The sequence below is a fragment of the Rhinolophus ferrumequinum genome, chromosome 3 (genome assembly GCF_004115265.2).
Source record: "Rhinolophus ferrumequinum isolate MPI-CBG mRhiFer1 chromosome 3, mRhiFer1_v1.p, whole genome shotgun sequence".
Classification (NCBI taxonomy): domain Eukaryota; kingdom Metazoa; phylum Chordata; class Mammalia; order Chiroptera; family Rhinolophidae; genus Rhinolophus; species Rhinolophus ferrumequinum.
The window spans coordinates 45111999-45137665 of record NC_046286.1 but is presented as its reverse complement, the minus strand read 5'-3'; the positions used below and the strand labels follow the sequence as shown (position 1 = coordinate 45137665).

Below are 25667 nucleotides of genomic sequence, written 5' to 3'. Positions count from 1 at the left end.
ATTCTCTTGGTGAGTAAGATATTATTTGAACACTTCACAAAATCCTGCTGCTGCATATACAGAGACACCAATGTCTTAGGATCCTAAAGGAAAGACTCTTTTTGATACATAATTGCTTGGCTTGATTTACTTCAGGGATCCAAATGCAAAATTTAAGGCTTTCCCTGTGGATATTTTGGTGACTAGGAAAAGTAACAGGTGCCTAGAATTGAGGAGTAGATGAGAACTAGAAGATGCCTCTGGCTCAGTCTGCTCGGAGAGGGAAGTGATTGGCCCCTTTAATATTTAATGGTGTGCAATGGAGACCTCATGGACCATGGCAAGGAGAGAGCCCCCCAACACACAGACAATAAGCGGCAAGTGACAAAAGGTCTTTGTGAGACCTGGGGTGATTTCATGGAAACCTGGAGCATATTATAATCTATTTCAATATAAAGTTTATTGATTATTTCAACCTAATGTAGTGTGGTCATAGTACTTAAGAGAGAGGAGCCCCTGGTCTTGGGAGGATGATTTTAAGAAAGGCCGTCCAGGTGGGTCTGGACCAGTGGAAAGTCTAAGTAACACCCAGAGATCTAGAGGAAAAGCACTACTATTGTCAAGTGCTTTGCTGATTTGCTGTGTTATACATTATGAAAGACTATCACTGAGCTCTGATCTCTTGTAGACAGACCTATCAGACACTCCTGCTCAAAAGTGTAGTTCTGAGTTGGTGTAATATTAACATTCATGCATACTTCATTTAGTTCCACAGACCACCAATAAATTTGGAAATACTGCACCTATATCCCCTTCTTGGAGAGTAACAATGTGAAATGCACATTGATGGGGAGTCGTGCACTAAAGAAATCTTCAACTCATTTGACTATGAGAACTTATTTTTTCAGAAAACATTTATGTGTCAGTCAGGATAGTCTTAGGAAGGTTGCTGTATTAAACAACCTCTAGCTCTGTGGCTTAACATAACAAGTTTCTTTCTTTCTCATGCTATATAGTCACTGTTGGTTGATGACATTCTGTGCCATGTGGCCCTCACTCTGGGATCAAGGTGTCAGAGCAGTCACCATCTGAGCATTTCTCATTGCTCTAGCAGAGAGAAGGTGAGTGTGGAGGACGGACTCTTTCATTATGTGACCACCGTCTGTCCCGTGAGGTGGACCCAGGCTAGAACAGAGCTTACTTTCCACAGATTCTCCCTTTGAGACTGTCTGATTGTAACTGATGTTCATTTTGGTGCCTGGAGCAGGTTATTGTTCTGACCTGGTCAAGCATGTAAAGTAATTTCCATACCTGGTAGCATTCACATCTAGTATCCCTTACTATTGCCCCATCGCTCTTACCTGTATAATTTTGTGGTGTCTGCCAAGTGGTGCAGATCCAATTTGTCTTGCACATGTCCAGGACATGTCTCCTATGTAAGTTTCCCTTAAAAAACTCTGCTACCGGACTGGAGTGGCCACCCTCTTTCTTTGGTCTTTCCCTGCCTTCTGCTTATTGAGGTAGATTTTCAATCTTGGGGCTTTTTCCTGGGTCTGCATGTGCAAACAGTGAGCTCTGAAGATTTTCACAATGAAATGTTCTAGTCTGAAAGTCACATTTCAAGTTTTGGCTCATAATTCATTGGCTAGAACTAGTCATATGGCCCCGCTCAACCATGAGGGGCTGAGGAGGTTCTATTCTACCACTTGCCCACTGATAACCAAACCTTATTAACCTGACTGAATACTGATGGTCATTGAAATACAGTTGGAAACCACTGCTGTTCATGGTTTTAAAAATAAGGATTGGTAATAATTACTATGCAAGAATGTTTACCACCTAAAGTTGCATGACTATACTTAATCAGAAATAAGAAATAGAAGGCTAATTTTTTTCACTTATCTGGGGGGAGGAAGGGTGTCATAAAAAGAAAAAAAAAACTTCTTTTGGAATCTTTTATGAAAACAATTTCTTTTCACTTAAAATCTCTAGTGGAATTCTCACAAGAGATAACAAAATCATTTTCTAGCCAATTTTTTATTGCTTCTCTCAAGTACAAATACTATGTAATAGAAAGCATGGATAATTCCACAACACAGCCTATTTCTAGGCTGCTAGAGGAATTAATGCCCATTTACAATATCTTCTTCACAGATATGCAGAGATAATTCTGTCATTAGATAAATCCCATAATAATAGCAATGAAGTTGGCATAGAATTCATCTAAACAAAAAATTAAGTGTATTTTTTGCTACTATCATAACCTCTAAAAATTAATTTCTGATGGAGTCTATCTAATCAAGTTATCTAATGCATTGGTATCTTGTTTGATACCAGACAAGAAGGCAGTGATGTTCAGAAATAAGGACCTTGGTTTTGAGATGTTATCATCTGCATACCAAATACAATGAAGGTACTTAGTTATTATTCAAAAGTCCTTAATTCACTGTTTCTGTGAGGAATACAGGGTATGTTAAATTCATGACATTTACTCAGCCACCTTCCTCCCCAGTTCTTCTTTACACATTTCCAATATACAATCATAATTAAATTACCTAATATATGTAAAATGCTTTTAGCAATGTTTGGCACACAGTAGTCACTAAGTGTTGTGTGTTATCATTGTTATTATTTCATGTCTTACAAGTGATGCTTTGTATGTCTCATGCCTTGCAGAGATGCTAAACAATGATTGGCTTGATTTCCGGTCAAGATGGTGGAATAGGTAAATGCTGTGCTCACCTCCTCTCAGGACCACATCAATTACAACTAAACAACAGAACAACCATCATTGAGAATCACCTGAAGTCTAGCTGAACCAAAGCCTTACAACTACAGACAGAAGAAGCCACCTCGAGACTGGAAAGAGGGGCAGAGACATGGCACAGGCTGGTCCCACATCCCCATGTGACCATTAAGAATTGGGAGGGATATCTCGGCTGCGGAGATACCTCCCTGAGGAACGAGGGGTCCCAACCCCTACCCAGGCCAGGGTTTCACTGCAGGGAAGAGAAGTCCCTATAACTTTTGGCTGCGAAAACCAGAAGAGATTGTGGCTGAGACAGAGGGCAGCTGCACTCCCAGGTGTTCCACTTAAAAAGCTGCACACAGACTTACTCACTGATGAATTCATTCGCTTTCAATTCCAGGGCTGGGGCAACAGCTCAGAAGGTTCCAGAGATATACAGGGAGGAACTGAATTGTCTAGAATCAGGCTGAGGGTTGGAGGAGCAGCTTTTTCCTGGACAAAGAAGCTGGCAGAAGCCATTGTTTCTCTGTTAAGCCCTCCTCCTCCCTGCATGCAGACACAGGCAGACGTCATAGCTGCGTCTCCGACAAACTGGCTATCACCTTTCATCTGCCCCGCCCTAGTGATTCCCTGAGACCACACCCCACACAACTTTACGGCACACCCAAGCCACTTCCATTGGCTTTTCCATATAAATGGCCTGCCTTGGCTCATGCTGCAGACTTTCCTAAAATCTCTTAAAGGTTCACAAAACCCAAACAAGGAGGATCTGGCTTCAGTGTGTCCTGTAGCTGTGGCTGAGCAGCCCTAAGCCCAGCACTGCAACAGCCAGTCTTGTTTCATAGCTGAGCCTCTCAGGGCACGTCCAAGGACAATGTGGGCAGCAGCTATCTCTGGATTGCTTTGTGGTTCATGCCTGGTGGCTGCAGTCAGGGCACAGACTGCAGCTGAACTTGGCCTGCAGTGGATCCCCTCTTAGGAGGCCCCAGGGCTGGTAGGCCCAGTGGCCAGCTTCAGAGTAGGCCAGAGCATCACCTGGCCACCTCCAAGGATGACAAACACATAGGGAAGACTAAGCAGGCACCAGAGCCCCGCTAAAGCAAACCTTGCTCTGTAGGGTCAGCCTGTGCACAACAGCTCCTCTGCTGTAGTCAGAGCCAGTCCTTACAACCAATCAGCCTGAGGGTCAATCCCTTTGATTGACATGCAAACAGCAATCAAGTCTCAACTGCAACAGGAGGGCATACACAATCCACACAAGGGATACATCTGAGGCACCTGGCTCTGGTGAGCAGGGAGACTGCATCACTGGGTCCCACAGGACACCTACTACTTAAGGCCAGTCTACTAACACTGGGAGGCATAGCAGCCCTACATAAAAACAAACACAGGGAGGCAGCCAAAATGGAAAGACAAAGAAACATGTCCCAAATAAAAACAGAACAAAGCTCCAGAAAAGGAACTACACAAAATGGAGACAAGCAATCTACCAGACGCAGAGTTCCAAACACTGGTTATAAGGATGCTCAGTGATCACAGTGACAACTTCAACAGATTGGAAACATAAAAATGGAGACAGAAAACATAAAAAATAATCAGAAATAAAGACTACAATAACTGAAAAGAATACATTAGAGGGAATCAACAGATTCAATGAAGCAGAAGATCAAATCAGTGATTTAGAAGATAAGGTAACAAAAAACACCCAATCAGAACAGCAAAAAGAAAAAAGAATCCAAAAAAATTAGGACAGTTTAAGGGACGTCTGGGACAATAACAAGCATACCAACATTCTCATCATAGGGGTACCAGAAGGAGAAGAGAGAGAGCAAGGAATTGAAAACCTATTTGAAGGAATAATGACTGAAAACTTCCATAACCTGGTAAAAGAAATAGACATACAAGCCCAAAAAGCACAGAGAGTCCCAAATAAGATGAACCCAAACAGGCCCACACCAAGACACATCATAATTAAAATGCCAAAAGTATAAGACAAAGAGAGAATCTTAAAAGCAGCAGAGAAAAGCTGTTAGCTACCTACAAAGGAGCTCCCATAAGACAGCCAGCTGATTTCTAAAAATAAACACTGCAGGCTAGACAGGATTGGAAAGAAATATTCAAAGTGATGAAAAGTTAGGACCTATAACCAAGATTACCTCTCAAAGCTATTATTTAGAATTGAAGGACAGATAAAGAGCTTCCTAAACAAGAAGCTAAAGGAGTTTAAATTATATTTAAATTGTCATACTCAATATATATACTGATAATAAAAGACGAATACAAGTCACATTTGACTTCTGCAATTACAAGAGGTGCTCAAAATGATTACCATCAGTGTCCAGACACTTCTGATTACAGCAAACTATTGCTTGAGCAATGTTGACCAAACTGTCCACTTGTATATATTTTTGGCACCCTGGTAGTAATAACTATGTATGGTGTCAAACGGGAACTAGATTTATTGGGGTGATAACACGTTTCCCCGAAAATAAGACCTAGCCAGACCATCAGCTCTAATGCGTCTTTTAAAGCAAAAATTAATATAAGACCCGGTCTTATACTACATTATATAAGACCCGATCTTATATTAAAATAAGACCGGGTCTTATATTAATTTTTGCTCCAAAAGATGCATTAGAGCTGATGGTCTGGCTAGGTCTTATTTTCAGGGAAACACGGTAGATGGGACGGGGTGGGGGGCAGGATGCAAAAGGTGAAGGCATTAAGTACAAATTGGGAGTTATAAAATAGTCACAGGGATGTAAAGCAAAGAATAAGCAATATAGTCAATCATATGGTAATAACTACAAAGATCAGTCAATTAAGTTCACGGACTCATCCTAGAAAAATTGCTACATACCTCATTGCTGAATATCACTGTGGTCACCTTCGAAGACTCCCCTTGAGAAGCTATGCACTGATGCCAGTACCTCCACCCTTCAAAGCAATTTTGGAACTCTTTTTCTGGAATGGCCAGCAGAGCTGTTGTCGTATTACCCTTGATGCCCTGAATGTCATCAAAATATTTTCAATATTTCCTTTATCTTCGGGTAAAGAAAGAAGTCATTGGGGGCCAGATCAGGTGAGCAGGGAGGGTGTTGCAATACAGTTATTTGTTTACTGGCTAAAAACCCCCTCAAAGACAGTGCTGTGTGAGCTGGTGCATTGTCGTGATGCAAGAGCCATGAATTGTTGGGGAAAAGTTCAGGTCATCTAACGTTTTCACGTAGCCTTTTCAGCACTTCCAAATGGTAGACTCTGTTAACTGTTTGTCCAGTTGGTACAAATTCATAGTGAATAATCCCTCTGATATCCAAAAAAGGTTAGCAACATTGTTGCAACAAGTTCACGAACTTAATTGTCAGACCTCATATGTATAGTGTTAGATGGGTACTAGTCAGGGGGATCACTTCTTAAATTATGTAAATGTCTAAACACTATGCTGTACACCTGAAATTAATATAAAATAATATTGAATACCGTAGTTGAGAAATTAACAAAGGTGGGGAAAAGGTGAAGGGAAATAAGAGATTCAAATTTCCAGGTATAAAACAAGTAAGTCATGGGATATAACATACAGCATGGGGAATATAGTCAATAATATTGAGATTACCTATTACGGTGTCAGATGTTTGCTGGACTTGTGATCACTTCTTTAGATTATAAATGTTGAATAACGATTGTGTGCACTTGAAACTAATGTAATATTGGATGTTAGCGATATTTTAATAAAAATCTTAAAAAATTATATAAAATATGATTAGCTTTAGCAAGTTCAAACCAGTGTTCCCAGCAGAGAAAGTCATTCTTCTTGAGACAGAACAGGAAAATCAACTTAGAAGTGATCAAAAGTGATAAAAAAATGTGTTTAGAAGATTTTGTTTGTATGTACCTCTAGATAAATGTACCAAATGATCATCTGAAATGGTAAATGTTGAGAACAAATTAAAAATAGTTTTTGATAATTCCATCACAAAGGTGCACTGATTAAAACAGCCTCTTCTCATATTCTATTATCTTTAGACTGTGGTAAATCACCTGAAATATTATTAAAGTATTTCGCTATATATTTTATTTTTATAATAATGAATCTGATATGCTTGAATCTCCTTTGGTTTCTTATATATCATCCATACATCATTCATTCCATTCACTTAAGGCATCATCTTCCTGTCCAGGTATTTCTGTTGGTGATTGGTCAAAAGAAGTTGACTCTTTGTATCTCATTGAACTAAGCTCAGAAGGCATCTCAGCAGCTGAGGCTTTTGGCCCCCAGATAGCCTTGACTGCCGCCCTGGGAGAAAAAACAAAAACAAAAACAAAAAGATCTCTTATGAATCTATTTCTGTTTAGTTTTCTCTACATAAAAGTGAATCCTTAGTCACAATATATTTCCAGTTTGTGGTGCAACAGTTGCATTGTGATAATAGATGAGCCCTCAGATGTACCAGGGTGTGATACTCATGTAAGTATTAGAAATATTTTCATATAAATGCATTGGTAGGTTACAATTAACCAAATGTTAGACTTGTGATAACTACAACTGACAATACAAATATTCATTCAATAAACTTTTTTTTTTTTAGCAACTACTGTGCAAAAATTTAAAAATTGCGTTTAAAAGCTCTCTCATGACTGGGGAAGCAAGTCATGAGATTAGGTAGCCTGAACTAGGACAGATGCAGGAGGAATTAAGGGAGTTGGATGGTTTGAAGACACATGTGAGAAGCGTCAATGACAGGGCTTACGATTCATGGGACAAGGGAGGGGTAGATAGAAGGACATCAGTCAACGGTGAGACTCAGTTTCAGTGCTTCACCTACCAGTTTATAATTATGAAGATCAGTACAAAGATCACAAATATGCAGAGAACTACTCCTATGGTCAGCACAAAAACTAGGACTGCATCAGTGTCTGGTTGCCTTGATCTTTTCATCTGCAATTCTAGAGAAAAAACACACACCTGATGATTATTACTACTGGAAAGAAAAAAAAAGAAATGGACATCTAAATGGAAACTTTATATCTGAAAAACAATTCTAGAAATATGCAAAAAGAATCAGTGGAAAGAAAGTTATTGACTAACTTGCTCTGCATGTTTAAAATGTCAGTTTCAAACATGCAGAAGTTGAAAGAATTTGACAATAAACATCTTATAGGCCCACCACCTACGGTAGCTACTACCATCAATATTTTACTACCTATTTATTCATGCTTCTATCAATCCATTGATCCATCTTATATTTTTGATGCATTTCAACATAATTTGCTGATGTCTGCACACTTTTCACAAAATTTTTCAACAAGGCATATCATTAACTAGAGTTCAGTATTTATTTATATATTTTCTTTTGAGGTAAAATTTCAGATCTAAGAGCTGAAAGATCCAAAATGTACATTTGTTTAGTTTTGGCAAATGCAAGCACACGTGTAATTTAAACCCCCTATCAAGACACAGAATGTTACTATACCCCAAAAAGTTCCCTCAAGCCTCTCCCAGTTAATCCCTGCCCCATCCTCCAGAGGCAAGTACTGTCCTCATGTTCTTTTTCACCATAGATTAGTTCTACCTGTTCCACAACTTGATAGGAATGGAAACATATGCTATGAACTCTTTTGTGTAAGGCTTATTTACTCAGTATAATATTTTAGAAATTCACCCATGTTGGCACATGTATCACTAGGTTTTTTTTCTGTTTTTTTTTTTTTTTTTTTTTTATTAATGAGCAGTATACCTCAATTTGTTTATATATTCATTCTCCTACTGATGGACACTAAGAGCGTTCCAGTTTGGGGCTATTATAAAGTAACTGCTATGAACATTTCTGTAGAAGTTATTTAGTGAACACACATTTTCATTTCTTTTGGATAAATACCTAAGAGTGGAACTGCTGGGTTATATGGTAGAGGGACACTTAGTTTTCCAAGAAACTGCAAGATCTTTTCCTAAATTGACTGTACTGACTGTACATGTTTTATAATTATTTTTCTCCCAGATTTTGGCTTGCCTCTTCATTTTTTAATGGTTTCTTTTAATGAACTGAAGTTTTTAATTTTAATGAAGCCTACTTTATCAATGTTTCCTTTTATGGTGATTGTTTTCTGAGTCATATCTAAGAAACCTTTGCCTACTCCTGAATCATGCAGATATTCTCCTATGTTTCCTTTTTAAAGCTTTATGGATTTAGTTCTTACATCCAGGACTATGCTACATCTTTAATTTTTGTATATATTGTAAGGGAGGGTATAGAAGCTCATTCTTTTTTATACAAATACCCACACACCACTTTTAAATCAGTCGTTCTTTCCTATATCATTTTGCTCTTCCTGAAAATAAGGCTATTAAAGAGACAAAGCCAGCCTATCATATAACATTGTTACGCTGTAATTGGTAAAAAGCCAATTTACATCAAGTATTACTCATTTTGTGAATTATACAGCTTTCTTGTGGCTCTTCCTGTTCCCTAAATCATACAATTATAAAGTATTTAGCTGGGGAAGGACAAGAGATGCAACTGTTGAATCATACTGACAAGTAAAACAATGTCCAAGGAGATTTAATAATTTCTGCAAGCTATGTTTTATGTATTTTAATATTTAATTTTGGTAAGTACCACTGTATCAGAAGTAGTCTATTATATGGTCAATCTCAACCGTTTATATGTCTGAATTTTTCTTTCTACACTTTAAATACCACAGAGTATAATTTTCTGTTTTCCTTAGTAATTCTAGAGTTATACACTTAATTTAATGATCACCAAATAGTTCCACATATGATAGAGAAATTACATGATATTTATATTCCAACATTGTTGGACTTTAAAAATCTTTTTACTTTTGATAAGTTTAGGTTTACAGAAGCAGAGGGATTTTTAAGCTCAAAAAAAAGACATGTTTTAGGATTAAAACTTGAGAAGAAATCCAAAATTCCTTTCCATTTATCCACTACCCCAATACTAGCCAAGACAGGGTGGAGAATGAGGGGTATGAAGATTTTAGCTCATTTCAATAGTAGTCTTCTTGCAGGGTCACTTAGATTACTTTTATATTGTGGACGGAAAAGGAGGTTCTATGGAAAGTAATCTCACGTGGTGATCTAGTCATAAATTCCTAATTGGGCAGGTCACAGTGGGTATCCATGCCCCAGGGAATATAACTTTTTAGTAAAAGGTTTATCTTTGCCTTAACCACGCCCTGTCCATTGTTTCTGTGCATCTAGCTAGGTTAATAAATCTTTTAAATAAACCTTAAACACCCCCAAAACAGCACATATTCTTAACTATCCTGTAATCCCATCCCTTGTTGCTTCTTCCCACCCTCATGTAATCTCCCTTATGTTCCCTCCTTAATCTCAAATGCATAAAAAAAAATTGCAAACTGTTATTTTCTGAAGCATTTATCTCAGTCGGTTGAGCTCTTACTTCCAGGTATATCCTCTTTCAGGCTCAAATAAATTTTTATAAAAATTCTCTATAAGTTTGGACATTTCTTACACGGACAATATATAATAACAACAAAAAAGGCTGCATTTCCTATTGAAATTTTCTAAGGAAAAAATAGGCTGAATTTTGATGCTCTCACTTTTTACTGAAACTAAGCCTATGTCTGTATTAGTTTCCTAGGGCCACCATAACGAAGTACCACAAACTGGTTGACTTAAAAACAACAGAAATGTATTGTCTCACAGTTCTAGAAGCTAAAATTCTGAACACAAGGTATTGGTAAGGCCATGCTCCCTGCAAAGACTCTGGGGGAGCATCCTTCCTTTCCTCTTCAGCTTCTGGTAGATGTCCCTTGGCGGTAATCTCTGACTCCATTTTCATAAGACAACTCTGTTGTCTTCTCCCGCTAACCCTCCCCACACCCTGTGTCTCTGTGTCTTCACATGGCATTCTCCTCTGTCTCTATCCAAATTTTCCTCTTCTTATAAAGACACCAGTGATATTGGATCAAAAACCCACTCTAGTATGTATGTATGACCGTATCTTAACTGAACTAATTATATCTGCAATGACCCTGTTTCCAAATATGAGGTTATACAAGTTAGGACTTGAAAATATCTTTTTAGGGGAAATACAATTCAATCCAAAACAATGCCTAATTATGAAGGACAACTATTGTGGAAGTGAAAAATCTAATATGGTAGGAAATTTTCATTAACTAAATCATATTTACCCTAAAAATATTCAAGTATGTATTTGTTTCAAGCCAGTACCATATTGTGTGAGCATTTATAGTCAACACAGTTGTTTGATGTCTAAACAACCAAAAGGGTCTGTCACATGGTGTACCCAATTGTCATTTTAAAAAGAAACTAATAGATATCAAAGTGTTCTGAAAACACTTTATCGTTTAACCAGTGCACGTATTGCGATGGCAGAGCTACCCCACCAGCCATAGAGTGCTACGGGAGAAGAATCAACTTTGTCTCACTTAAGGGCTGACATTTTGGGGTCTGTGTTCCAGCCCTTAGCTTACACACTATCAAATGCATGTTGCCTTCTAATCACGGAAAGAGCTAACCACTGAGTTGTCTTACAAGGACCAGGCTATGAGGACAAAAACTGAGAATGGCCCCCAAAACTTTTGATGTCCTGAACTAGGACTCAATTAGATATTTTTTATTTTGATGATGCTTGGTCCTTTTTTGCTTTTATAGCACCTTGTTGAAATTATCCTTTTAATAACACCTGATATCCAACATAGGAGTAAGATTATTAGCGTTCACTATAAAGATGTTTTTCAAAGACACTAGACAACACATCAAAAAAAATTATAGTTTATTTTTAAAAACCACCCCCAAAATAGTTTTCATTTCAATAAAAGGTGCTATGTTGTTGTATGGCATCTCTAGACTACAGCATAAATTCTTCACTTGGGATTAAGAAATAGCTTCAAGAAATCCATGAACTCCCTTAAAATTGCAGGTAACTTTTGGCATGTTTGTAAATGTGGGCATTTTTCTGGGAAAAGCCTCTTGAGCTTGATTGGATTCCAAAAAACCCTATGACCAAACCCCTATCCTCAAACAAAGATGACAACAACAATAAAAACAGTTAAGAGCAACTGAACAAAAAGAAATAATTATTTGGATATAGAAGACATCATAGTTTAAATTGAAAGGACATGCACATGAATCCATTTCACAAGGGAAGTAATTTCTAACATGGAAAATTACATTCAGGACAAGATTTGCCTTTTGTGACATATCGATGACTATTATTGTTTCATCAAAAACATTTTCTTTAAATGAATAATTTTCAAAGAGACATGCCTTGACATAATGTTTCTTAATTTTATTTACTTTACTGTACAAAATTTTTTGTTAGCACGCATAAGAATTCCATGTATCCATTTTCACTTTTGTGATAGAAGTAAAAGTAAAAATATAATACAAGTTAGAGGACTATTCTTTGGAGATACTTCAGGGATACTTTGGGATACACCAGTTTCCCAAAGTAAGGCACATCTGGCTTTACTTTGTGAAAAATAAATTAAGCACTACCTTGTAAGAAAGTCTAAATGGTATAAACCAGTGGTTCTCACATTATGGTCTCCTAGTAGCACCTGGGAACTTGTTAGAAATGCAAATTCTTGTGTCAGGCCCACCCAAAATCTACCAAATCAGAAACTTGGTGGGTGGGGTTATGGATCTGTGTTTCAATAAGCCCCCCAGGTGATTTTGACGCTCTTTAAAGTTTGAGATATGAGGAAACCGAAACATTGCTGGGCACTTACCATTTGTTGTATAGATTGTGAATTTAATAGATGCTACTATTTCATTATTATCAAAGGTATCACACTCGAAAGCCAAGGGGTGGATTTCCCTGTGTACATCCAGGATTGCTGAATCATTTGCAAGTACAATGGGTTGCTATTTTAAAAGAAAAAAAGTATCAACACTCTTCATGTAAACATAAGATCAGGAAACAATTTTATTTCCTGTAAAAAAGAGTCATTGTCTCTTAGTCTGAGGCAGTAATTAATTATGCACACGAATTTTACAGTCAGACAAACCAGACATCAAGTACCAATGCTACCACTTCCTGCCTGTATGACCTATAATAAGTTACTTTCTGCATTTCAGTTATTTATCTGTAAAATGGGTGTGTGATAGGAATTACCTTATAGGATTGCTTTGTATGTTAAAAGAAACACTAACACTCGGCGTATGTCTGTGTATAGAGCATTTATTATGAACACAAAATGAACTCTAATAATTCTGATAGCTATGTCGATCACAAAGTGACAGCAATGCCAGGGCATCATGTGAAAGGAATACCTAGTGAATGCCCTAACCAGATAACTCCAGATGCAGAGTGGAGTGTGACCACCTGGACGGCTTTATTGGACTGCAGATGGATGCACCACACCCAGTGTTGAACATAAAATCAGAGCTCTCTGACGGCTCATCGCCCAGGCTTCACTGATGAGCTGACAGCCGCACCTGCACTCATCCCAGATGGAAATCTTGAAGCCTTGTCTCCTGACTGTCTCACCAGCCCAGCCTGAGGCCCAACGCTACGATCCCCAGCATGATAGGTACTCTTGCTGAACACCAGACTCTCTCTCTCATCCTTCTGTCGTAAGACCCTTGCCTAACCCTATTGCTTGCAAACCTGTGTGACCCTCTCGTGTGAAACCCCTCTACCCTGACTATTGGAGGCTATCCTCTGGCCAGAGCCTTGGTTAATGCCTGTGGTAAACCGAGTCAGTAGGATTGGATCTAGGGCTTTATTCCAATAAAGGCTGATGTTGTGGAAAGACACAAACCTGGGTGAGACTGCTACTTTGATAACCACATCCGGCTCACGACAGTCTGGCACTTAATAAGCCCTCAATTAACGTTAGCTACTGTTATCATTACATAACTCCTATGTATACAAATGAAAACCTTGCTCCAAAATAGACTACTTTATATAAAATGGATGTTTTTAAGTTCTGATAACTAACCCTAAAACATATATAAATATATAAATAATGAAAAAACTTAAATCCTAGTAACAATAAAGTTGTATGATTTTAACTTCATTTTTGCAAACTTCTTTTAAAGAGAAAGTTTTCTGACAGTCATCAAGCACTGCGAAACAAATTTTGTCACTCACTAGGAAGCACCAAATTACATATTCATTACTCACTTGGTCTGGCCTTAGAAGTTTCCAAACATATTTGAAACGATTTACAGGAGATGTATGAACACATGCCAGTCTAGCACTTTCAAGACTTTCTGATATTGGTTTACCCCCTGAAAAAAGGAAAAATTAAATACACATATACCATGGGGCACTGTAAATTGTTTTATAAACCATACTACTTTTAAAAGCCACCTCCAATTTCAAAATCAATTATATGCTGGCAGTTATCAAATTTATTGAGTGTTTGGGTGTAGAAGAACAGAGAGGAGTGATGGGTGCAAAGATGAAGTCACCAAAAGCAGCAGGTGGGAGACACCACAGCTATCTGCTCCTTCTGCAGAATAAATTGTGAAAAAGAGGTATAGTAAGGGCAACCAACTTAGTGATCTTATAAGTTTTGAGGTCTACTAGTGGCTTCCAATTTACTGATTAGGGGCCTCTATTAGAAATATTGAAATCTCAGAATAGTGTACTTTGATATAGAACATCTCTTAAAGTTCCTAATTTAGGGTGGACGAATCTACTGATACCATGTCATGACTAACATGTCCAATGCATTTCACTATAGGACAGCTTGGCCACAGGCCCTGCGTACAATAAGGTTACAGTGTATCCCAGACAATGTATGTTAAATGTTAGAGATCATTGAAAAATATAAAGCAACAACAGAAAGTTACTCAGAGCTGCAACTGTCTAAAGAAATGGAATTTTAAGTTTTATTACGATTTCCTTTCAGTATATCAGTTGTTCACGGCAACCTGAGATTAAGGCTATCTCCCCAGAGTAAACTCTTTCTCCCTCCGTCTCCCCACCAACACAGAGTCCAACTCACAGCCACAGTCCACAGGTCCATGGCATTCTTCCACCCGTACAATACACTTAGATTCACCTCCAGGGCATCCATTCGTTAATATAACTTCTCTAATACCAACACCTTTGGTAAAAGAAATCAGCAAATGTTAAGAAAACTAATTCCAGAGAATCTTTTCTTTTTTTTCCATCTAGATCTCTTTTGAGACTTTTCTCCTAATTTCAGAAATTAAATTCCTAAGTTCCAGGTGATAACATTTAGAATGTTTCTAGGCTTCTCATTTTGAGTTACTTCATAAAACAGCATTACCAAAGCAAGTTACATGAAACACTAGTTCCTCTGGTTGTTACCATAAGAAAAAGAATTCCATGATTATACACATTTGAAAACGATACATTAAATAAAATTAAAGGGACCTCTTTACTATACAATTTGCGGGAGACTTTTAATATGCTAATAAATTAACGTGCTATTGTGTATAAACTTTCATTGATCTAAGATGTAAAATTTTTGTATTCTAACATCTTTGAAATCAGAATGCATCTTACAATTGACGGCATGTCACAAATTGGCCGCATTTTTCCTTTGGGGGACATGTATAAAATGTGCTTCTTACAGCCAATAAAGTCTTAGATTTAATGAAACACAGTAGTATACAGGATCTCCCAAATTTATTTGACCATGGAACTTTTAGGAAGGAGAGGGGGATTTGGAGTTTGTGGAGGAAATTCCAAAATCACATTTTAAAATAAACGATGCTTTTTAATATTTAGATTGGTAATAAATATAGCAGGACAAAGTATTTATGATCAAATCACCATTTCCAACAAAATATTCTTTTTAGAATTGCCACACGTTTTTATAACAAGAAATCAAGTCTTTACTAACTGATTTCAAATTTCCACTGAGTTTCCCGTTCATCACCAGAATTGAGGGAGATGATAAAATGCTGCAGCAGTGACATGCTGAACATGTCCTGTGACAAATGACTGTGGACCAAAACGGGCGCACATACTTATCCTGACAAGCTCCAGAGAGGTCTGCATCGCAGGCTTTACAATCTCAGAGACCAAAAGTAACCACATAGGATGGTTTGAACATAAAAATTCCTAACTAAAAGCGGGTCATGGAGGGTAGTCACGTCCTAGGCCTGTAGCTTCCTTGACAAAGGTCAGTCTTTACCATAAGAGAGTCTTTTTGCATCTAAGATAACATACTTTTGAAATGTCAGAGTAATCTTCTTTTCCAGACCCCTTAAGGCCCAACCTTGGGACAGGAGAATATGAGACCACATAACCCCTCATTGTTATATTGTACCCTGCATACCATCTGTATGTGCTGTGAACGTTTAATAAACGTTAATTAACTACTCTGTACTTACCAATGTGTCTCTCTGTTTCACTTTTTATCCAATCCCAGAGATTTCCCTGGTTTGCTTTCTCCTGCTCCCTTAATCTACTACCAATGGATTTCATGTAACCTTCTTTATATCTCCTTTTATTCTAACGTATAAAATAAGCTGCAAAACTGCCATTCTCTGGAGCATTTTCTCAATCCCTTGAAATTTTGCTTCCTGGCAATTGTCAGTTTGGCTCAAATAAACTTATAAAAATTCTCCACGTTTAGACGTTTCTTACGTCGACATGACCTATGATGACTACATAATCATAGGCCAAGGAACTGTCCATCTCGGTTTCCTTGTCTCCCAGATTTCCTCTTTCAACTCCTACAAGCTGTTAATCATAAAAACCATTCTCAAGGGTAAGGGAAAGTTGGAATTTACAACAGTGCTTCTCAAAGTTCAGAGTGTAGGCAAATCACCTGGGGATCTTCCTAACATGAAATTCTGATTTGGCAGGTCTGAAGTAGGTTCTGCAATTCTGCATTTCTAACAAATTCCCAGGCAATGCTGATGAGGCTGGTCTCTGGACCAAACTTTGAGTAGCAAGGAAGCGGATTCCATGTGAGATAAGGAGATAGAAGACTGGAAGATAAACGGTCTCTTTTGATTAAAAGCAATACCTAAGAATGACTACAGTATGGCTCCACTTGAATTTATGAAAGGTACTTCTCTAGAAGCACAGAGTTATTCTGACATGTATAAATATTTTTCAAGCAGGTGTTTTATGTATTTATTTATTTAACCAAATACAGTTCATTGCGATGATGTGCGTAGGTGTGAGCTTTTCTGTTCAGTCCAAGTAAAACTTAAAAATCTGTCTGTGTATTCCAGAAAAAGAAAACTTTTTGACTACTAAAATATTGTTTTGGGAGTTCAATAGAATTTTCACTACAGCATTTTTTTCCTCTGTATAGTTCTGTTATAAATGGAAAAGATTTTTAAATATTTTAAAAATATCTTAGATGTGAACTATTGCATTTTCTGGTTTATTTTCCCCCTTAGAACTTATCACCGTCTGATATATTACATATATTACATATTATTTATCACTTTATCCCAACTAAAATACATACTGTTTGAAGGCAGAATTTTCTCTGCTTTGTTCACTGTTGTATTCCCAGTACTAAAACAATGCCTAGCACATACTGTGTTTCCCCAAAAATAAAACCTAGCCAGACCATCAGCTCCAATGCGTCTTTTGGAGCAAAAATTAATATAAGACCCAGTATTATATTATATTATATTATATTATACCAGGTATTATATTATATTATATTATATTATATTATATTATATTATATTATATTATACTCGGTCTTATATTAAAATAAGACCGGGTGTTATATCAATTTTTGCTCCAAAAGACGCATTAGAGCTGATGGTCCGGCTAGGTCTTATTTTCGGGTAAACACGGTAGTAGTAAAAAGTTTTTTAAAAGCCCCCAAAACAGAGAATCATTTGTTGAATTAACAAATGTAACATATAATTTCTGAAACACATCTTTAAATAATAGAGTAAAACAATATCATTTGTTATAAAAATAATTCTCTTATGAAAATTTCTCAAGCAGCAGAAGAAAGACATAAATTGCAAATAAATAATCACAGGTTTATTACAGGTTTAATATTTTTTCACTCATTAAGAAGTTAAGGTAAAAAACAGGTTTAAAAACTATCTCAAGAGACAAAGAGCAGAATGGTGGTTTACAAAGGCTGAGGAAGGGGGAAGTGGAGAATTAGTGTTTAATGAGTAGGGAGCTTTCAGTTTGGGATGATGAAAAAGCTCTGGAGATGGATGATGATGATGGTTGCACAATAATGTGAACGTGCTTAGTGTCACTGAATTGGACATTTAAAAACAGTTAAAATAGTAAGTCTTATGTTTACCTAACATAGTTTACCATACACACACACACACACACACACAAAGCTATTGAAAATAAAAACAGTTCAGGTATAATTTTTGACAAAAGAAAATCATTCTGATGAAGATAGTCATGGATGTTCTGTCTTCTTACCCTCTGGTTTTTGTCTTTCCCTCCTATTACTGTCTTTTTTTTCAAAGCAGATTCTATTTAGAACAAACTTAATTTCATTGTGAATTATCTATTATCTTCTCAGCATGCTAGTCAAAGTGGTTCTCAAAAGATGGTCTTGCAACCAGCGGCATCAACTTCACTTGTGAACTTGTTTAGAAATATAAATTCTTAGGCCCCTCTGAAGGCCTAGTGAGTTCGAAACTCTGGGGTAGGCCCAGCAATCTGTTTTAACAAGCCCTTCAGGCACTTAGGGTGAACAGTTAGTTTGAGAAACACTGGTCTATTATAGAACATGTGCTGCCTTAATCCAATCCTCATGTAAGAGATTTTATGGCCAATTTCCATCCATGGAATGATCAAAATAAGTCACAGTCCCTGAATATTACCTTCCCCACAAAGCCAATCCTCTTTTTCCCAAGATATGACATATACATTGGAGAAATGTAGAATTTAGAACAGACTATTACAAATAAGCAAATTTCATAGATTTGCCACCAAAGTATGTGGGAAGACATCTGTGAGATGCATTGGAAGATCTTTCATCTTCTGAACATCTGTGAGATAAAGAAAATTTTACTTTGGTTGAAGGCAGTTTATGTGACAAAAAATATAGAGAGCTGGCTTAAAATAAGACTTAGAACTCATATATGCAACCTTTTAAAGCAATCAGTTTCCATTTTGTGTGCAAATTGGAGTCATTAGAAATAGAAATCAATGAGAGAGAGAGTACAAAAATTACAAATACAAACTGCCACAGTTTTTACCATTCCTCCCTGACAAAATTACGATATTGTTTATGTACTCTATGCTACTTACCACATGTAACGGTGCACATCCCAAATTCTACTTCTTTGACTGCTGTCGAATTTGAAACTAAACGTAAATTGCAAAACACATTATTTAATTATATGAAAATTATTCTAAGTGCAAAACTCTTACTTGGGAATGGAGGATACAAGTACTTATCATGTGGGAAGCAGATATTTTAAATTTTTTATTAAATCAGAAAAGCAGTACTATTCTTAGTATATCTTCTATTATTGTTTAAATAAAAAGAAGCCTAAACCTTTAAAGTAATAAATTATGAAATAACTTGCAAATAAAGTTTATATTTAAACCTTGTATATAACTTAAAAATAATTTTTTCGTTAGTTCAATACATGGTGAGTTAAAGTTCTATAAAAGGTCAGAAAAACACAAGAAAGCCAGCTAATTGTAAGGTCTAACTTTTTTCTAGTCCCTATTTCTCAAAAAAAAAAGAAATGGACATGTCATTTCCATCCAAAACAAATGTCGTTACACCACGTATTCATTAAAATCATGTTATAGGTTGGTTCTACTCATTCTCAGGCTAAGATAGTAAATTATTCCTAAGAATTTATTTCAACACTTTATTTAGCAGGATAATCTAGGAATATAAAAGTATTTAAGCAGTTAAATATCATTGGTTTTAAATCACATGTGTTTCTTTTTCTAATCTTTCTGAAATTTGGCATGAATTCCACTAGCTGTGTAGTATATAACCAATTCTCCATAGCTCAGATTAGAACTAAAATCTCAACAGAAAAAATATTAATGAAGTATTAGAAGATAATTTTTAAAAGTCATTGTATCGTGAGGCAACAGTATTACATGGAAGTAATTACAACACTAATCTCCCCCTAGCAGGGCTCGTCCTCGCCGCAACAGGAAAATCAGCCCAATTCGGCCTCCACCCATGACTGCCATTAGCCATAGAAGGTCCAACTCCCGTCTCAGCACTGAAGTCCAAATTACTGCTTCTACCACTAATTAGCTGTTTTGAGTTTGAATAAATTACTTAAACTGTCAGGCCTAGTTAACCCTTCAGTAAAATTTGAAAAAGGATAAGCTATCTTATTTGATAACTGTGAGAATGAGAGAATGTGTGTGAAAACATTCTGTAACTTGTTTATAGCTATAGGTATGCTTAAGATATAACTTCACTCAACTCATTTCATACTTATTGACTTTATATAATCCTAAAATTTTTTTGTATTTTGATTACTGTAAAATACTTTCATAAACACTTCTACTCTATACTTATATGCACCAAATACAGTGCCTTGAATACATAGTAAGCACTAGTTGTATATATGTTAAGTAAATCAACATTGACTATTAAATAAACTATTTGGACTATCATAATCAATTCTGAATTGACATTTTTGCTTGAAATGCTTGGATACTTTCTGCTGGAAATATATGAGATATAAATTAAAAGCCAAATCTTGAACATAGAAAACACAGGTAGGAGAATGAGTACTAGACTTTTTAAAATAACCTCTTTTCAAAAACCGTTCAAAAAATTACTTAATCAGCTCTATTATTCACCACCTATGCTACTTTGGGAAGGTTACTTAAGTTCTCCTAACTTTAAAAAAAAGAGAGAGAGATTTAATCAGATTATTTTCAGAGTCCCTTTCCTCTTTGAGTATTGCGTGCCCATTAGGTCATTCAATGACTTCCTTTTTTGATGAGGAACCTGCAATGGTGGGACAAGGGAAATTATATGTATCTGGACTCCAGTGTTGTATTTGTCAAAATTTCCCGTTGTGTACCTATGAGTGAAAAGGAAAAATATGGTTTTAATGTCACTAAAGTTTTATGTGTAACTTGCTAAACAGTAAGATCCACTGATGCTAATTAATTGGTTGGTGTCAATGTGTCAGTGTCACAGGACTCTGTCTTGTTCAACATTTTTATTAATGACAGAAAATACTGATTTCATGCTGACTGAATCTGGGGATTCTGCAAAACCAGAAAGGATAGCAAATATGTTTGGAGATAAATCTGGATCTAAAAATGACAGGGTGGAATAATGGGCAAATATAACAAAATGAAACCTGAGAAATAAAAAGTCCTGTATACAGAGCTGAAAAACCAGGTATTCCCCAGGTACTTTATAGGCTGTCTTAATTTGATAGCAGAACAGGTGAAAATGAGTGGAGTTCAACGTGAGCTCAATAGAAGTCAAGAGTGTGCTGAGGCTTCCCTAAAAAACTACTTGGTCTTAGAAGTGCTGATAAAACCTTGACATCTACAATGATGCAGATCAGGATCCTGCTCTTTGTCGTTCTGGCCAGATGCTGGAATGTTCTCTTCCATTGTGGATAGCACCCTTTGTTGGAATATACTATTAGAGTCCAATTTTTTAAATTTTTTAGCTTCTTTTTTGAAAGTTGACTTGTAAAGTTATTTCCTGATTTTTATTCTTCCATAGAAGTCTTCCAAAGAAAAAGAAAAAAATATATAGGATAAAACTCATTTTATAGAATAAAACTCTATCTTGCAATTATTATGTAGGTCTACTACTGGTCCCTTTTATAAATCTAAGGGTAAATAGGGTAAGAATATATTTATAAATCTTAAGATTTATAAAAGGTATATGGGTATATTATAAAAGGTATAAAAGGAACAGGGGTATAAAAGGTTTATGAGTATATATCTAACATAATATCTTGGTAATTTTTCCTACATTTTGAAACACTGTTATTTCATCATCCATAACGATGGATTTTAGTACTACTTATCAATTATTCCCAACTACATTTTTAGAAAAGACTATAATAATAAAGGGAAGAGTGGTTGGAGCTGTCTAGAAAGATGATGTAATTGTGAAATAAATCATAGCTACTACGTCACCTTTTGTTTTCTTATTGCTTTGCTCAAAGGATCACATCATCTTTCAGGAATATATAAAAGAAGTCTAGAGACAACTTTCTCACAAATTATTTTCAGCTTTCATTGAACACAGCTGAGATTTTAGAATTTTTCTTTTATTTCTTTTTGTCCATACTGGGAAAGAAAAGAAAACTGATAGAGAAAAATATTTCAAAACTATTGGATGAATCAGAAGATAAACATAGACATAGAGTAGCATTTTAGATGCCAATGATGATTGTGAAATTGATTGCGTAAGCAAAATGAGAGATGGTATCTTAGATGAATATCCTACATCAATTTTCTCTAATTCAAGAATCAATAAATGAACATTGTATTTCTAAGGATGAAAAGGATATATGGTATTCTCATCCAGTTAGTCTTTCAACAGGAAGGAGTTGATCCTGAAATATTTTGTGAAAATAAGCTAGACAATTCCTGTTTTGCTAAAAGGATATGGACAGTCTTCTTTCGTTTTTTTAAGTTGTTTATACCACAAAATTTACTTGATGTTTGTAAACACACAAATCAGGATGGCAGGTGTGTATACAAAGGTGATTAAAAAAAACCCAGAAGATGTAGAAATGAGTAAATTCATTGGACCAATAATTCTAATTGTTTATAAATCTAAGATGAAAATGTTTTGCAATTATGGAGAAAGAATATGGCAGTCTTCTCAACAAAATATGTGCCTTCATAGTTTTCAAAAGTATTGTGTTTTTACAACGCAAGTGCAAAAAGAACAAGATTAATAACTAAAATCTATTAGAAATGTACTTGAAATCTGGAATCCGTACTTACAAGATGGGTTAAGAGGACAAATTTTAATAATGGCTCTGGAAATTTTCAGATGTCAGATACCTCAGATTAAAGTTCTGGATTCTCACTCTCCCCAGGAAAAAGCAGCTATGCATGAAATTGTATATATAAAATTCCAGAAGGTACATGAACTCCCTGAAGTTCACAGATAAGGAAATGAAGACTGGGAGAGAGAATAAATAATTTTCCTACATTTGAATTTGAATCTAAGGCATTATAACTCCATCACTTGGCTTTAGCCTAAACTCCGTTTATCATTTATAGCTAGGACTATTCCTTGGACCAGTTTAGTACTAAAATTGTTAATTCAATTACTTTTAAAACTAGAGTGAAGCAAGCGCTACTGTGCTTTATTTAAAACATGTTTTCTTCTCTAGTCCTCTTTTTCACATTTCCAAAGTCAAGGACCTCTGCAAGTTCTCTGTAATCAAGTCAGTACAAACCTCAACCCCACCATTAACCTCAGATAGCCAATTTCTTTCTGTCACTGAGGGTCACTATCTGTCATCAGGAAATAAAAGAAAGGCTGATAAATATAGAACCTACTCTGTATGTATAGGAGACATGAGACTGCCAAGGATATTAAAAAATCTCAGCTGGGTCATTTATGGGGGAAGGGAATCACTTCCCTTTAGATGGCTGCAAACCTGCAACTGACCTTATACCTACTAGCATGTGAGTTACTAATCAATATAACATGTACAACACTTGTCAAGTTTTATTGCTTAATGAGCCAGCAGAGTAAGGCAAATTTATGTACCAAGTACAGGCTCATTCTCCCTTGGTTAACGCATATCATCTAACAAAGCCACTAGTTGGATCCCTTGACAGATGTTATTCTAAGGCCATCCGTTCCTTTGTGGGTCGAACGTACAAATAAAACACCACGCTGCAAAGGTGCTCAAGGTTAGGGCTGCAAGGAGTTGATAAAGGGCTTCTGGGCAGTTTTATCAGCATATTGGCCTATCTAGATGGGTCACAGTGAGGGGAATTCTGAATTCCATTGTGTTCCAAATCAAAGTGCAAATGTGGAAAGGAGGAAGACCTCAAGCAATTTGGAACTTCAAAATAAATCCACAATGGGAAGGAAAAACGTAACTGCAAAGGGAGTCAAAATAATGCCCCTAGGTGGAAGGTTACTCCTGCCATTTTGGGAGAAGGAAAAAAAAAGCATCTTTTTCCTTTAGCGGAGCAATATTTAGCAGTATTTCTGTAGCAACTTCTAGATGTGGGCTTGTTTAGCTTGCTGTGGCCTTGTAGAATGAACACACCTTTCTTCAAGGCCACTACGCATGCGAAAAATGTATAAATTTGGGGCTGTTTAGGAGAGGGTTCTGTAGATGTTAACAGGGATAATTCTCATTGCCTTCGGACAAAGCTGGGCTTTGCCCTCCAACAGGTGCCTTGGGACCCAGCAAGGCGCCTCCAACCCTCACCATCCTCCTGGGCCTCCTCCCGGGGCGCGGTGTCAGCATCGCCCATGTAGTTCTCCGGCTCTTCCTCGCCCTCGTTCTCATTCTCGTTCTCGCCTTCGGCTGCGCCTTCGCCTTCGGCTGCGCCTTCGCCTTCAGCTTCGCCTTCGGCGCCGCCCAAGCCGGGATCCTGGATGGCAGTGACGTTTGTCCCCCACGCGGACTGGAGGCCCGCCAGGAGCAGCCAGCCGACCGTCAGCAGCAGCCCCGCGGAGCAGCCTGCGCCCCCGGGGCTCATGCTTCTCGGCCCCGACGGCCGCCCAAGCGCAGTCGCAGCCGCCTGCTCTCAACGAAAAGTGTCGAAGGAAGGAGCCGCTGGTCTTCGAAACCCCACGGCGCACCCGGGCAACCACTGAGGCGTCACAGCTCGTCACAGGCGCGCGGCCCGCCGCCGCGGCTCTCGGCGCCCGCGGTACGGGAGCGGGCCCGCCTACGACGGCGCCCGGGCCGCGGCGCCTACGACGGCGCCCGGGCCGCGGCGCCTACGACGGCGCCCGGGCCGCGGCGCCTACGACGGCGCCCGGGCCGCGGCGCCTACGACGGCGCCCGGGCCGCGGCGCCTACGACGGCGCCCGGGCCGCGGCGCCTACGACGGCGCCCGCTGCTCGCGAGGCCTCCGTCAGCCGCCCGCTAACCACCGCCTAGGCCTTCCTCGCTCTCCCTGCTTGCTCCTGAAAGACGTTCATCCTTCCTAAGTTTACTCCTCGTTGTGACTCCGTCTACGTGTGACTTGCTTTCAGATTCCTTAAGCAGAACACGCGAGTCGGCGTGTATCAAGATGGAGTCCTCACAGGCTGATGGAGTGTGGTGCCGCAAACTAGATCCTTTTCTGCAGATGAGGCTTGACTTACAGATGACATAGGAGCGCACTTCCTTTGATCTAAACACTATTGTTATTGTAGCTCGAGCATGTAGTTACATTTTAAGATTTTTGTGCAGTGCCTTCAGCTCTGTGTGGGGCTTCATTGTGCTAGATTGGGGAGCTTGGAGAGAGGAAGGGAGAGGGTCCAACTATTGTCAAGCTGGTTCTTCTCCATTCTGTATTTGGCTAGCTGATGCTTTGGGAAGCAAATACCAGACTTAAACTTTGCCCCTGTTAATTTCTAAGCTCTTGCTTTTGACCTATTTTTTAAGCCTCCTTGGGACTCTTTTGAATCCTGATTCTGTTGTCTTAACATATTAGATATTTCTCCCAAGTTTGATTGGGAAAATATGCCTCCTTCAGGTCACTAACAAAAATATTAAAAAGGGCAACGAGCAAGTGTAGGGCACTAAGAGATTACTCTGACAATGATCCACTAATTCACCATTGATTTAACCCAAGAATCAATTATTTTACCAAAAAGGAGCCATATTTTTTACTAGAGTTGATGCAAACTAGAAGCAAGAATACCTTGGCATTCCCACTTGAACCAGTAGAAAATCGTAGAAGGAAATGTAATTCCCCACAGCTTCTTGATAGTGTTCAGTATCAATATGTCCAATTGTGCCATAGAAAGAAATAAAGTTTGGTAAATTCCGTTGATTGATGTTCATTTCAAGAAGCCTGCTCTATTAATTCATTCAGATTTCTTCTTTAGG

The 25667-nt window shown here is 37.7% G+C and overlaps 1 protein-coding gene across 1 annotated transcript; it reads right to left on the bottom strand.

Moving 5' to 3' along the window:
- Positions 1-6865: 6865 nt before the first annotated feature.
- Positions 6866-24324, bottom strand: SPACA1 (sperm acrosome associated 1). The gene is made up of 7 exons (XM_033103687.1): positions 24051-24324; positions 18931-18987; positions 14696-14797; positions 13867-13973; positions 12467-12602; positions 7552-7672; positions 6866-7022 (listed from the first exon to the last, which is right to left on the bottom strand). Exons 1-7 carry the CDS (start codon positions 24322-24324, stop codon positions 6866-6868), a joined length of 954 nt encoding a protein of 317 aa, XP_032959578.1.
- Positions 24325-25667: the final 1343 nt, after the last annotated feature.

Coding starts and splice junctions, on each gene's coding strand:
- SPACA1 (XM_033103687.1), bottom strand. CDS start 24,324: ATGAGCCCCGGGGGCGCAGGCTGCTCCGCGGGGCTGCTGCTGACGGTC. Junction 13,974..14,695: donor TGGACCTGTGGACTGTGGCT/GTGAGTTGGACT, acceptor TCCTTTTTTCAG/GGGGTAAACCAATATCAGAA. Junction 7,023..7,551: donor ATCTTCATAATTATAAACTG/GTAGGTGAAGCA, acceptor TTTTTCTCCCAG/GGCGGCAGTCAAGGCTATCT.